This window comes from Prionailurus bengalensis, chromosome E3 (genome assembly GCF_016509475.1).
Source record: "Prionailurus bengalensis isolate Pbe53 chromosome E3, Fcat_Pben_1.1_paternal_pri, whole genome shotgun sequence".
Lineage (NCBI taxonomy): Eukaryota > Metazoa > Chordata > Mammalia > Carnivora > Felidae > Prionailurus > Prionailurus bengalensis.
This window is the reverse complement of record NC_057357.1, coordinates 20,073,885-20,088,281: the sequence shown is the minus strand read 5'-3', so window position 1 is coordinate 20,088,281 and position 14,397 is coordinate 20,073,885. Positions and strand designations below refer to the sequence as shown.

Genomic DNA, 14,397 nt, shown 5'->3' with positions numbered 1-14,397 from the left:
CTTCCTTTTATGGCAAAGGACGTTGGCCTTTCACGGAAGGCAGGGCTTCTCAACACTGGCACTGCTGACATTTGGGGCTGGACAATTCTCTCTCGTGGGCTCTCCTGCAGGTTCTAGGATACGTCTCCGCCAGCCACGGCCAGACGTCCCCCGGGGGCCCAAATCGCCGAGAGTGGGAACCACTAATCTAAACGAACGTTCCCTCCAAAATAAGTTTTACGTGAAGAAAGCAAGTCGTTGGAGATTCAAACACCGTGTCAACAGCGGTGTGGTGCTTTCTGGTTGGGCAAAAAGGCGGTGTATAAACGAGCACCGTGTTACTTCCTGGGCAGGACTAGCCCACCGCCTGGCACAAAGCGAGCACTCGGCGTGCAGCGCTTCTCCTGTTACTGATTTTGTTGTTGCCGTGACTCTTTTTTTTAATGTCTATTTATTTATTTTTGAGAGAGAAACAGAGAGAGAGTGAGCGAGAGAGCGTGAGGAAGGGGCAGAGAGAGACAGAGAGAGACGGAGAATCCCAAGCAGGCTCTGCACTGCCGGCACAGAGGCTGATGTGGGGCTCAATCCCACGAACCATGACATCATGACCTGAGCTGAAACCAAGAGCTGGATGCTTAATGGACTGAGTCACGCAGGTGTCCCTGCTGTGATTCTCAAACACGGGACCACGAAGGCCAAGGTCCACCCGCCACAGGCCCCTGCTGGACAAAAGGCATCCCCACTGTGAGCCCTCACCTTCGGGTTTTCAAGCCTGACCTCTTCGATCACGGTCATGTCGCCACTGTTACTCTCCATGCAGTGGGAGCCAAAGGGTGCGCCGGGGTACAAGGAGGCGCTGGTGTCCAGGAGGCTGTCCCCGCCCGCAGAGCTCTGGCAGGCCTTCTCCTCGGCCACCGCTAGGGAGGAGGGCAGCTGCTTCTTCAGTGGGTGGAGGTTTACTTTCCAGCCACCTGCAGTGGAGGGGGCGGGAGAGGCATGAACGAACGGTGGCCATACGGAGGGACGGAGAAAGGGGCACTTACGCTCGCCCAGACAAGGCCCACGCAGGCCAACGATTCCTTCTGGTTGGTTTGAGGATGGGGGGAGGACCCAGCGAGCAGCGGCGCCGCCCCTCCCCACCCCCAGCCACCACCCCGCGCTTAGCTGGATACCAGACTCGCAAGCTTGTCTTCGTCTCCACCCTCCGCATGTTTAAAAAAGTCTGTAACTAAACTAAAAACTCGAGGGCCCTCAGATCGCTGGAGAGAAGGGGACAGAGGAAGTTTACTGGATTCCATCCCTTGAATGGTAAAGACACCGCAAGACAAACCGAGTATCTGCCAAGGGGAACTGCCTTGCCAGCAGCCAGGGGACAGACCACGTGACCATCTCCTCTAGACACAGGGTCATGTGACCGTGTCCCCAGTCAGGACAGCACCAAGGGTGCCCTCAGGTGCTAAGTGAATGGGCTGTTCTCTGAAGACCCCCGGAGCAAGGGAGGATTGGCAGCAGCTCAGACCGAGGCCCCTCCCTGCGGCCCGAGAACACCCCGTACCCTTCGCTGGGGTGGAGTGATGAGGCTGGGTCCCGAGACCGGCGCCGAAGCAGGCTCTCCCGTCGCCCTGGGACACTCTGCCTTTCCTCTTGCTGCTGCTGCCGCGCTCCTCTTCGCTGTCTGAGTCGGAGAGGAAGCTGTCCTCCACCTCGGGCAGGAGGGACTCCTCCTGCACCGAGGCCAAGCTCACTGTGGTCAGCAGCTTGCTTCGGGCCTTCTCTCTCTTGTACTGCCGGCTGAGATCGCTCTCTTCTGCAAATACGCACGAGATGTACTTGGTGGTCCGCTGCCGGCCCTCGTCCTCCATGAAACCCTGGTGGGGAGGAGACGGGTTGAATCGCATCTGGGGGGCGCTGCCATACTCGGGCACACGGGAGAGCGGGGGGCTGCGGTATCTATCTCCTGATCCTTCCTGCACCTCCCCTGTCACCACCCAGGCCCCGTGTCCGCCCAGCTGATGCTCCGTCACCGTCCACCTGTCTGGCCGTCCCTCAGGTGCCGTTTCCACAGGCCTGTCGGAGATGGGTTTCCAAACCGCAGCCCTGAATGTGTGTCTGCTCTACGGGACCGTGAACTCCTTGAGGGTGGGGCCCTCCCTTGGCCCTCACCATCTCCCTGGTGCCTGGCACCAGACTGGGCCCACAGGAAATGGTTAGCGAGCAGTGAGCGTTGGCTACGCAGAATTTGAGGGCTCAGAACCGCTGTCACAGACTGGAGGTCGCCAGCCCCATGCAGTCCCTGCCTCTGGGACGGAGGATGAGGTCATCACCAACCCACACTCACCCGTATCTTCAGGATGGGGGAAAGGGGCTCTCCTGGGCCCTTTAACGGCAGGAAAAGCAACATCTTCTACATGCCAACCACATGCCAAGGGCCATACTAAATGCTCTGCAATCATGAGCTCGACTGCCTTCCGACAAAATGGTCACATTGTTGGCAAGAAGAGAGTGAAGGATAAGGCCTGGAGGGCAGGTGTGAATTCCAAAAGGGGACCAGCAGACACGTATGTCCCCAGGAGCCAGGAGAGTAACAAGGGAGAGGGAGGCCTGAGTGGGGGCTGGGGCCCCTGGACAGCACCCGCCCTGTCTGAAAGGGCAGTGGGGGGCTAGCCAGCTTCCTGGGAGTCCCTGCGCGGCTGTGCTCCCCACGGGGTCACGTCTTCTACTGACTTATCAGTGCTGAAGGTTCATCCGGTTTTTCACAAGTGAAAGCCAACAGAAACCAAGTCAGGGGGTTGGGAGACACGCCACGCCCCCGGGCAGCCCCTGGTGGCAGAGACGCAGGCCATGCGTCCTCGTCCTCGGCCCGGCTGAGTCGGCCCTTCACTGTCACACCGTGCGCACGCCCGAAGACAATGAAGCGTGCGGGTGGCTCACGATGTTACCTTGACAACCTTAAATCTCTGAAGAAGACGACACAGCATTCTCGCCTCCAGCTTTCCCACGTTCATAGCCGCTCGGATTTCAGCTTGGGAAATTCCTTTCGTGCCTCTGCGCTCAACTGCAGGGAAGGACAGGACGCGTGAACCGCAGCCTCGCGCCCGAGGCCAGTCCGCTCCCACTGCCCCAGTTCAGCACAGAGCGGTCAGCGCAGCAGAGCCCACGGGCAGAATAAACCCTGTGTCTCCTCTCGACCTCGCCTCCCCGGCACCTCTGAGCGCCAGCCACTTCCAACAGCTAACGTTTCAGTGCCACCGGGCTCCCCCGCGTTAGGACAGCACGTGGCCAGTGGCCCGCCGCTGACGTCCTCAGCTCCGGCAGTTCCCGCTTGTGCCCGGCAGCGGGGAGCTTTTCCAGACAAATGAAAAAGATCCTTTTTCAAAAAATGGTTTTTAATTAAGAACTCGTTTCATCTCCCTGGCTTTGTCGGCAGACGCAGACTCCGACTCAGAGGCACGAGGAATACCGATTACTGTGCCGTCTGTGACAGCCGCCCGCCAGCAGGCCAGGGAGGGGGTGACGCTGTTGGGCCCTGCAGCACGCGACAGCAGACAACCGGGCTGCACTATCTGCCCCCTCTAGTTTGTCAGCTCCTGCCCTGCTACATGCTGTCACTGCTCGGTGCTGTGACCGTCACTGCCTCTAAGAAGCCCTTTAAGGGTACTCAGTGGGGGCGCCTGTGTGGCTCAGGCGGTTGAGAGTCTCACTTTTGCTTTTGGCTCTGGTCGTGGGATTGAGCCCTGCATCGGGCTCTGGGCTGAGTGTGGAGTCTGCTTGGGTCCCTCTCTCTCCCTCTCTCTCTCTCTCTCTCTCTCTCTCTCCTCCTCCTGCCCCTCTCCCTTGCTCATGCTCTCATTCATACATACATACATACATACATAGGAAATACAAAAATAAAAAATAAATCTATTCAACGGCTCTGGACTGGGAATCCCAGGATGGAGCCTGGGAGGTGGGCGGGGGGGGGGGGGGGGCGTGTGGCGGCAGGGAACCCCCCTCCCCCAGTGAAGTGCACAAACCACAGGGCAGGCTTTGTAGGAAAACTCTGTTCAGAAACAGCGCCCCTCTATCTCCTGCTGCATCGCATAGCTCACGCTGCCAGGTACAAGCCGTCTGGATAACGGTGCTCTTGCTGTGTTGTGTGTGCATGAAAATAAACATCAGGAAAGAGGGGGCTGAGACGCGTTCCCATGTTGAACTACTAACATGCTCAAAGGAGCCACAGAAGGGTTAAGGGCAGCTTTTCCCAAACCGTGTTCTGAGGAACCCATTCAGAGTGATATTAAAGAGTTGATAAAAACAACCAAAAGGCCCCTCGAAAAGGCCGTGCCGATTCGCCAACGTGGCTTCGTATGAGCCGCTGGTCCCGTGGCCACCGCACCTCCTCCTCTATCCTCCCCACGGGACGCGTGGCCACACTGTCTACGGCTCTGGGTTACCGCTGTCTTCCGTGGATTTTCGGGGGTCCGGGGAAAGGGTGAGGAGTGGGGGGGAGGTGCCACCAGACTGCAGCAACTCAGACCAATTTGAGAAGATGGCAGGTAGCCCTCAAATCTTTGCTCATTTCCTGAGCGCTTCCCACATAGCAGGCCCGACGCCGGCGTTTTAGTTCTGCTCCTCATTCACGTGCTAGGGTGACCGTCACCCCCATTTTACAGATGTGGGAACTGAGGCTCAGAGACCTTGCTAATGTTCTACACAGCAACGATTCACGCTCCAATCGGACCCAAAGCCTGACCCTTCAAGGGAGCCCCAGGACTCCCTGCCGCTTCACACGCTCCACAGCACAGCCCTCTCTCAACACGTGGGCAGCACACCCCTCGACTCCTGGGGTTCGAGCCGCACGCAAGCAGGCATGGGAACGGGACTTACTGAGCTCGTAGGTCTGCGTGAGCATGTCCCGCTCGTACACGATGTCCACCGGGGGTACTCCCTTGGAGATGACCTCCTCGTCCTCATCATCGTCCTGGTCGTGGTCGTCCTCGACCTTCCGTTTAAATTCCTTCAGCAGCCTGAGGCAGCGCACCATGACGTCCGTCCCTGGGAACATAACGTGGCATGTTTTCCAGCAATGAGCACAACACTGCTGGGGACGGGGGCGGGGGCGGGGGTGGGGGGGCCCCCGCTGGGACAGAGACCCAAGAAAGGCTGTATGCAGCATCGAGTTGGGAACATTTAAAACTACACATCCTGGGGCACGAGACCTGAAAGTTTCCTCCATAAAACCGCGTTCTGTTTTCAGTATAATTAGGAAACAAAGACATGCAAATGAGGGGGATAATGAGGCACTGTGTCAGGCTGTTAAAGAAACAGTAGCAGCCCTCTCCTGGTCGCGTTTGCTCTGTGACAAGAGGAAGCGGGCCTGCCTGTCCAGCAACTGCACGGTGCCTGGCACACAAGCCGTATTGCTTCAAGAATGAAAGCTGTTTTTTTTCCTTCTAAAGCGGACACCCACAGCCAGTAAGGTGTGGCAGCCACGTAAACGGGTCCTAGCAGCCTCTGAGAACACTGCTGGAGGCCTTTCACCGAAGACTCCAAGAGTGGGAATTTATTCCAAGAAAATAACTCAAAAAGAGGCGAAAGCTGCCGGGACGAAGAGGTCCACACAGCACTCGTTATGAGCTAGCTTTTCCGAGTGACAGAAACGGTGATGAGGGGCTAAGTGGCAGCACACGGACAAGCCACCACTCTGTGCACCGGAGCCTGCCCTCACACCACCACAGTGCGCCTAGACGCCGCCCCCAGAAGCACGATGTAACAAGCGTTGCCTACGGCTGGACCGAGAGACAGGTACAGGGAAAAGCAGAAACATCTTAACACTTTGCTAGTGCAAACTCACTCATTCGATCCTGACAATCCTGGGAGGCATTTTACAGACGGAGAAACTGAGGTTCAGAGGATTACACGACTTGCCCAAGCTCCCCAGAGCTTGTAAACGACAGGTGCAAAGTTACTCAGGGGTCACAGGCCTCCAAAGCAGAAGAAACGATCCAGCACTAAGACGTCCTATGACACAGGAGTGTGGAGGCAGAATAAGGGCCCCTTGAGGATGTCCACGCCCTGACACCCGGAACCTGTGAATATGTTCCCTTCTGTGGCAAAAGGGACTTGCAGGTGTGACTGAGTTAAGGCTTTTCGCTGCAGGGGTCGCAGTTAGCTGCTTATACTGGAGAATCTGGGCGGGTCCCGTGTCAGAGTCCTTAAAGAGAGAGGCAGAAGGATCAGAGGGAGAGACTGGGGGATGCTAGGCTGCTGGCTTTGAAGACGGAGGAAGGGAGCGTGAGGCCAAGGAATGCACGGGGCCTCTAGAAACTGGAAATGGCCACGGGAAATGGATTCTCGCCTAGCGCCTCTGGAAGGAACAAAGCCCTGCCAACATCACAACTGTGGCCCAAGGACACCCATTTCAGACCTCCAGAATTATAAAATAATAATAATAGAAGTAAAAACTAAAATAATAAAGAAAATGCTGTCTTCAGTCACCAAATCTGCAGTAATTATCACATCAGGGATACAGATGGTTTCTCCACTGGGCCACCGAGGAGCACAATCCTGGGTACCGGGGCAAGGAGGGGCGACAATAAAACTGGCCTCTGCCACCCAGCGCCTCTTGTGCAGGAGCTGCGGCCCCTGAGGGCCTTCCTGTGGGGTGTGGCATGCCCACACCGAGCACTGCAGACTGACCTCGGAGCAAGGTCACCCTTGCAGGACCACCCCAGCTGGGGCAGGGGATTATCATGGGGGGACACAGCACGTGGCCTACAGGTGTCATTCACAAACAGTAGTGCGTCTCAGGGCCTTGAACTCAACAGATGTACCCTCAGAGGAGGGTCTGGCCATGGCGGACCTACCAGAACCCTTCAGGGGGGTGGGCAGGCCTGGGGCAAATGGACACAGAAGTGAGGGCAGCCTGGTAAGTCCTCAGGCATTAGCCTCGTGCTAACGGGCCTGTACTCCTCACAGTGACAGAAAATCCCCCGTTCATGACTTTTCAACAGAAGAAACATGACATCACGGCACTGGCTTCCTTAAGCCTCGGCTTCCTCCGCACCTGCCAGGCCCTCCAAGGTTCTCCTGTTGCCTACAGCTTTGCCCATGGCTCGGGGTGCCTGCCCTGCCCTCCCCCTCCACTTCTCCCTCCCAGGACGGGAGCCTAAAACAACCAGGAGGGGAACCATGGCGACGAGGGGGACCCCTTGCGCCCATGTGTATGGCTGAAAATTATTTCAAGGCTCAGGTGACCAGAACTGGGTGCTCCGTGCCGGTTTCCTTCTCGCGGCCGCAGACGGAGGCACCTGTGGCCAGCCCACCAACCACGGAGTCACTCCCCACTGGGTCCTCCCCCCGACCTCTCCCCAAGCCTCCTCCCAACCCCCTCAACCCCCACCTCGCCCCTCAGACGGTGCCCAGAGTGACCTACTGCTCCCGATAAAGCTGCTCCCGTCCCTCAGACGCCAACACAAGCTCTCCACGTGTCACACGAGCTGGCCCTCATCACGGCCGTGGGAGGTGGCTGCTACCATTCTGTTTCACACTTGAGAACAGCTGGAGCTAAGGCATTTGCCCAAACTCCCACCCCTTAGCAAGGGAGGAACCGGGATTTATCAGTCTGCCTTCCGAGCCCGGGGCCCAAACCTTGGGCAACATACGGCCCCTAATTCAAAGACACCCACGTGACCAAGAACGGCGGGTGACCCGGGGCCAGCGACGTTGGCTTCTGCGGGAGCGACGGTCCAATGTGGCACTCGGGCAGGCCAGCACGTCTCAGCAACAGCCTGGCGTTATTCCTTCCATCCGGTTCTAACTTCCTCATGAGGTTAATCGGCCAAGAAAAGACGCACAGAGCAGCGCTCGACATCGGCGCAAGTGGAGGAGGAGAAACACTACTACGCACTCGGGGAACCCAAAGGGTGAAGAAGGAGGGCGGCCAGGTGGCTCAGTCGCTGAAGCACCCAACTCCTTGATCTCAGCCCCGGTCTTGATCTCGGGGTGGCGAGTTCAAGCCCTGCATTGGGCTCCACGCTCAACATTTTTAAGGTTTTTTTTTTTTTAAAAAACAACAACACGAAGGACAGCTCTCCAAGGGTGAAGGGTGAAGAGGGAAAACCCCGCTCAGCCTTCCCAGCCTCCGCTCCTCACGGCATCAAGTCGCCACCTGTGCTCACCTCTGCTTCTACGCCACTTGATGTCCGTCCCATCATGGCCTGGTCCAAACGGCCCCGCTGACGTCTCCGCTGCCAGCCAGGGCGGCCGGACCTTCAGAGGAGCATCGGGGCGAACCTGGGCTCCCGGGTCGGGCAGCCGTGGGCCCGTCTCAGCCCTGCAACCTCCCGTGTCCGGGACTCGGGAGGAAGGACTTAGTGTAGCTCTTCGTGTGAAGCTCAGCAAAATGAGAGGCTGGCGTTCTGTACGTCATATGTTGGTGTAAGGATGACTGGGGAGGACGTCTGTGCAGAGGCTGGAACACAGCAGTCAACCCTACGGCCAGCCAGCCCGTGCTGAGGGCCAGTCCTGTGTCACGGCTGTTACGAATTCACGACAAGCTGAGGCTGACAGTCCCCGTGAGCCCCATGATACAGGGAGAGTCTCCGGCACACCCCGAGTGGTGGGGCGGCTCGGGCATCTCAGACGGGGCCCAGCGTGCTTCTGGAAGGCCAGGCGTGACACGTTCACATGGCTGCCGGTGAGGTTTCGGGCCACGGGGTCTGCAGCTCTACCTAACCCACAAAGCACAGCTCATTTCCCTGCCATGAAGCCCAACTGCACTGACTTTCTTCTGGAGACATCAGACAAGCAAACCCCAAGCTGTCTGTCTCTGGTCTTTCTCAAAACACTGATCGCAGAAACACATCCATTTCCCCATGCTGTGTCAAATGTACCCTTACTTTGGAAAATTTCGTGTTAGACAGGTAGCGTGCATGGTGGTTCAGGATCTGGACTCTTGGCGCGCCTGGGTGGCTCAGTTGTTTGAGCGTCCAACTTTGGCTCAGGTCCCGATCTTGCAGTTCACAAGTTCAAGCCCCGTGGCGGGCTCTGTGCCGACAGCTCAGGGCCTGGAGCCTGCTTCCGATTCCGTGTCTCCCTCTCTCCCTGCCCCTTCCCCACGTGCACTCTGTCTCTCTCTCTCAAAAATCAATAAACATTAAAAAGGAAAAAAAAGAAAAGAATCTGGACCCTTCTTCCAGAGCCGGTGTGCAAACCTGAGCAAACTGGGTGACTTCCCTCAGCTTCAACGGACTTGCCTGTAAACTAAGGCTAAGGAGAACGTCTAGCCTCAGGAGGCCGTGGGGAGAATTGCAAGAGGTAAGGCAGGTGAAGGATGCCACACGGTGTGGTCTGTGGCTCATGACTGCAGCAGCCTCATACACCTTTCCCATAGTTCTGGAATTTAAACAGCCTCAAAATGTCAATTTTTAGTATTGAAGTCCCTTCAGCTCACATTTGCCTGTTTTTAAGGCAAATTCTCAGGAGCCTGTTCCAGACCGTAAGTCAGCAGAAGCCACAGCAGAAGGGGCCAGAGTGAGACCCCGGTCAGCACACGCACACAGCGTGAGTAGCGCCCATCACGCCATCTGAGCGGCCGCCTCAGTGACTAAACACTCTAGCGGAGAAGTCACGGGTCTGTTAATGGCAACCGCCGATCCCTGGGTGCGGGGCTTACTTCCCGGGAACGGAAGGCAGGAGAGAGAGAGAGAGGCAGCCAGATCACTGCACACGCAGTCAAGCATGAGGAGTTTCGGGCATCTTAAAGACACAGTGTGCACCAATGTCAGCAGTTCAACACAAACCAATCACACCGTTCTTTTGTGTCAAAGACCCAGATGGGCTTGCCTTGGCATGAAGAAAGAATGGCTTCACTTAGACATTCTGAAGACCCAGAAAAGAAGGCGGGAGGGAGGAATCCTTACTGAGCAACCGGGATGCGCCAGGCACTGCGGGAGGTGGTTTCAGATGCTATCTGAATCGTCGTGTGGATTCTGCAAGTAACCACTACCATTCCATGAAAAAGGAAACTGAGGCTCAGAGGGGTCAAGGGACCCAATTGGACGTCTTGGACCTAGAAAGTGGCCTTTTTTCAACACTAGGCAACCCGGCTGGGCTAGAACTTCCAATTTCTATCAGAAAACACCGCTCACTGTAAAGGAAAACCCCAAGCTGCTACGAAGTGGAACCAACAGCCTGTGTTTCTCACACCCCCAGTGAAGATCTCACCTGGCCACGGGGCAGAGTGCTGCTCGCCAAGTGGTTAACCAGGGAGAAAGCAAGAGCAAGACGGGAACGAACAAGCACCAGGACAGACGTGCTCTGGAAGAGTCACCAGTGAAGGGACAGTAAGCCAGGGGGAGGTATGCAAATTCGGTGCTTTGCTCCTGTCTCACCTCCCACACACGCACGCACACGCATGCACCCCTGGACGGGCCTAGGCTGGTCAGTGCTCGGGAGTCATTCAGGTAGTCCAGACACTGAAATGAGAAGCACGCCCAGGGGACACAAAGTGTCCAGGACTGCACTCAGTGGCGGAGGGGGGTGCTGCTGCCCACACGCCAGGGTGATGGGATGGGTTAGAAACACGGGCTCTGGAGTCTCCCTCTGGTGAGAACCTGCCTCTGCCACTCACCAGCTGGATAACCATGGTGAAGGGAGAAGACCAGTCTGTGCCTCGGGCCGTTCACTAGTAAATGGGGACAGGAACAGGATCTTCCTCGCCAGGACCGCGCCGGGCACACAAGTAGGCGGCACTTGCTCCCGCTTTTATTACTATCATCGCTACAGCAACCTTAGGAAAACACAGCTTCTGAGGACCAAGGGTCATAGCCCATCACCCGGGCGGAAAATACCAGGAGATTGCCTGGGGGCTCGAATTCAATTTCAGGCACCTGCTGTGCGTTGGGCCCAGAACACAGGAGGACGAAGACGGCAGGGTTCCTGCCCTGCAGAGGGTGGCGTCTGAGACAGAGGCTGGACAGCGCAGGTGGGCCGTCTGCTGAGGGTTCAACACAAGCCCGGATTTCAGTTCTGACTGATTCTCCCTGGGCAATCTGCTAACCTCTCTGAGCCTCCGGCTCCTCATCTATAAAATGGGCACACTTCTAGACTAACTAATGGGCATGTCTAGACTAACCTGCTGAGAAGGACTACAGGAGTAAATGCAGGTAAGGTGTTCAGCTTCACCCCTAAACACGCTAAGTGCTCAGTGACTACAGAGAAAGCAGCTATGAGGCAGGGCTCTACCGCCCGCACGCACGATGCTGGGGAGCGGGGAGGCAAGTGGGGCCAGGCGGCGTGGGGGGAGGAGGTACCGAGGGTGGCCCCAAAGCGGGACGCTAGAGGATACGCAGTTGTCGAGGCGGGAGGAAGGCACGGGCAGAGGCACCGAGGCGGGCAGGGGTGGTGGGAGTGCGGGACTGAAGGGGAAGACCGACTGCAAAAGGCTTCCAGGCCAAGCGATGGATATCGTAGTTTTCACTTTCTATGCATATTTGCTTTTATTCCGTAGGCATGACTCGAAGTTATTTCCACGGTGGATGTGGAAGACGGACTGGAGAGAAGATGGTCCGCAGGGGTAGTCCACATCTCCCGACTCTCCTGCCCCTGGGACAGCTGTCCTCGGCTGGTCCCACCTTCAGCCCCGCCCCTGCCTGCCAGCTTCCACCGCCCATCCGGTCACCCCTGTCATCTGTCAGGGAGGCAGCAGAGGGCCCTGGTTACAGACTCGCACCTTCTGTGCTCAACCCCCCCACAGAACCTAGCTCTAGGACCTGAGGCAAGGGATCTGCGCTCTGGTTTTCTGATCAGTGAAGGGAAGAAAAAGAAGAGGGCACCCGCACGATGGGGTGGCCAAAAGGATCAGAACACAGCGCGAACACTTGGCATAGAGCCTGACATGTTATCTGGATGGCTTTCCCATCTCTCTCCTGGCTCTAAGACTAACAGGATGGGATTACAAAACGGCAGAATCTCCCCTGGGGCCTTCTTTTTCACGCCCTAAGATAAGCCCACAGGATCTAAGGTTTCCCTTGCTAACTGTACAAGGTAACAAGGGCACGGACAATCACATACATGCATACAGAGGGCTCACGAACTTCAGGACACTGTAGAAATGTCCTCAGTTGAGAGAGTTCCAGAGCCACCATTAAATACCCAGGGTAGGGACCACCTCCCCTTGGGCTGAGTTAGTGATGGACTCGGTTAGGCTCCCAAAGTTCTTAGAGACCCACAGATGGAAAGGGCTGGGGTAAACCGTGCACTTTTCTTGAGGGCTCTGAGCCAGGCGCTCAGCACAGACACATCTCAGTCACTTTACTGGCCCCCCGCCAACCTGTGGCCAGCTGGTCACCCGTGCGGCCAGTCACGAGCTCACAAGTCCTTGCACTGGCCTCTGGGCTCTTGCAAGCCCAAAGAACCCGGCCAGGCCCTCCCCACATCTCTGGCACATCGACTGCCATCTGCCCCAGTCCGATTCTCCCCCTGCCCCACTCCCCTTCCACTTGCCACCAGCCTCCCCCTCCCCTAGCACAGCCTGGACAGGCACGTTTTCCTGCTCAGGGAGGTTGACGGAACATTCCCTCATGGTCGGCAGGCTTCAGTACAAGTTCCCTCCTGGACAGCAGGAATGCGGCCTGGAATTATGCCACTGGGGTGTTTTACTTCTACTCTTCGAGGTTCTTGCCTTTAATCGCTTTTGCCATAACGTGTCTGTTTCTTTCATTTATCAGAAATATTACTGAGAGTAATTACCCTTCATTTTTTAGCTAGCATCCTTGGATCAACTTTGTCACTTTTAACTTAAAGAGATCTTGCCATTTTTAACCGATTTAACTGGTTTTCCCCCAGCACCACTAATTTGCTAGGCTTTAAGCTCGGCCCTGACAACCTTCTTCTATTCTTTTCATGTTTATGCTCACCTTTTATCCTTTCTGTGTTTCTGATCTTCGTTCTTTTTAATTCTACTCTCCTGGTTCCAAAACTCTTTTAAACCTTTATTTTATTGTGTGTTAATCCTTCTTGATATGGCTCATTTCTCTTTCTTCTGAGCTCGTATACTTGAATCCTACTAGAACTTTTTAAATGTCGCCTTGTGCCATTTGAATGATCTTAAGTTTGCTGTACCCTGTTACAAGTGTTTGCTGGTTTTACTTTAATTTTTAACAGCTTTATTGAGCTACAATTCCTATTCCACTCCATTCACCGTGCGAAGCGTACAAGTCGGTGGTGATGTAGTGTATTCCCAGGTACGTGCACCTGTCAACCCGTCACCAGGCCGTTTTAGAACGTCCTCACTGCCTCAAACCTTGTAGCCGCTGGCACCCCTGTGTGGCCACCCAGTAGCCCTAAGCATTTATTAATCTCCTTCCGGATTCCCTATCCTGAACTTTCATCAAAATGGATTCACGCTGTAATGGCCTCTTGTGAATGGCTTCTTTCTCCATCGAATGGTTTTGCAGCCCTTGTTGAACATCAGCCGACCATCGATGTGTAGGTGTACCTCCGGACTGTCGGCTCTACTCCGTGGTCTCTATCTTTGTGCCGGTACCGTGTTGGCTTGATTATTGCTGCTTTATAGTGGTTTCGAAATTGGGAAGTGTGAGTCTTCCCACAGTGTTTGATTCTTGTTTCCCAGGATTAACTTTCCGGGCACCTTGCAATTCCAGATGAACTTTGGATTAGCTTGGCAATGTTTACACATAGGTCAGCTGGGGTTCTGCTAATTCGGGGAGTGCAGCCATCTGAACTAGGCTACCTCTCCAGATCCGTGAACAAGGGAGGTTTTCCCTCTTGCTTAGATCTGAACTTTCGGTCAACAATGTTTTGTCATTCTCAGAGTATATGTTTTTATGCTTGTTTTGCTTGAGTGTATTCCCAAGTATTTTATTCTTTTTGATGCTGATGGGAGAACTGTTTTCTTGATTTCATTTTTGGGTTGCCTGTTATCAATGAATGGAAATACAACTGATTTTTTGTATATTGATCTCGTGTCCCGCGGTCTTGTTGAACTTGTTCCTTATTTTTTTTTTTTTTTAAATTTTTTTTTCAACGTTTATTTATTTTTGGGACAGAGAGAGACAGAGCATGAACGGGGGAGGGGCAGAGAGAGAGGGAGACACAGAATCGGAAACAGGCTCCAGGCTCCGAGCCATCAGCCCAGAGCCTGACGCGGGGCTCGAACTCACGCACCGCGAGATCGTGACCTGGCTGAAGTCGGACGCTTAACCGACTGCGCCACCCAGGTGCCCCTTGTTCCTTATTTTTTAAGGGCCCTGGGTTAATAGCTATGGGAAGAGTCTACATCACGAACAGGGTGATACAGATGCTAGGGCCCCTCCCCCATCCTCTTCAATGCCGGACCCGCCTCGTCACCCAACCTGGAAAACCCGCTGACTGACCGCCTCCATCATTAGCCCTGGGGGGGGGGGGGGGGCAAGC

General features: G+C 55.6%; 1 protein-coding gene across 1 annotated transcript in view; it reads right to left on the bottom strand.

Moving 5' to 3' along the window:
* The window catches only part of GTF3C1 (general transcription factor IIIC subunit 1), a 75,461-nt gene that overhangs the window by 38,236 nt on the left and 22,828 nt on the right, over positions 1 to 14,397 (bottom strand). The window contains exons 7-10 of the mRNA XM_043560242.1: positions 4,846 to 5,013; positions 2,919 to 3,034; positions 1,535 to 1,847; positions 736 to 950 (exon numbers count right to left, since the gene is read on the bottom strand). Coding sequence (XP_043416177.1) covers positions 736 to 950; positions 1,535 to 1,847; positions 2,919 to 3,034; positions 4,846 to 5,013 — 812 coding nt within the window. The remainder of the gene's footprint in view (positions 1 to 735; positions 951 to 1,534; positions 1,848 to 2,918; positions 3,035 to 4,845; positions 5,014 to 14,397) is intronic.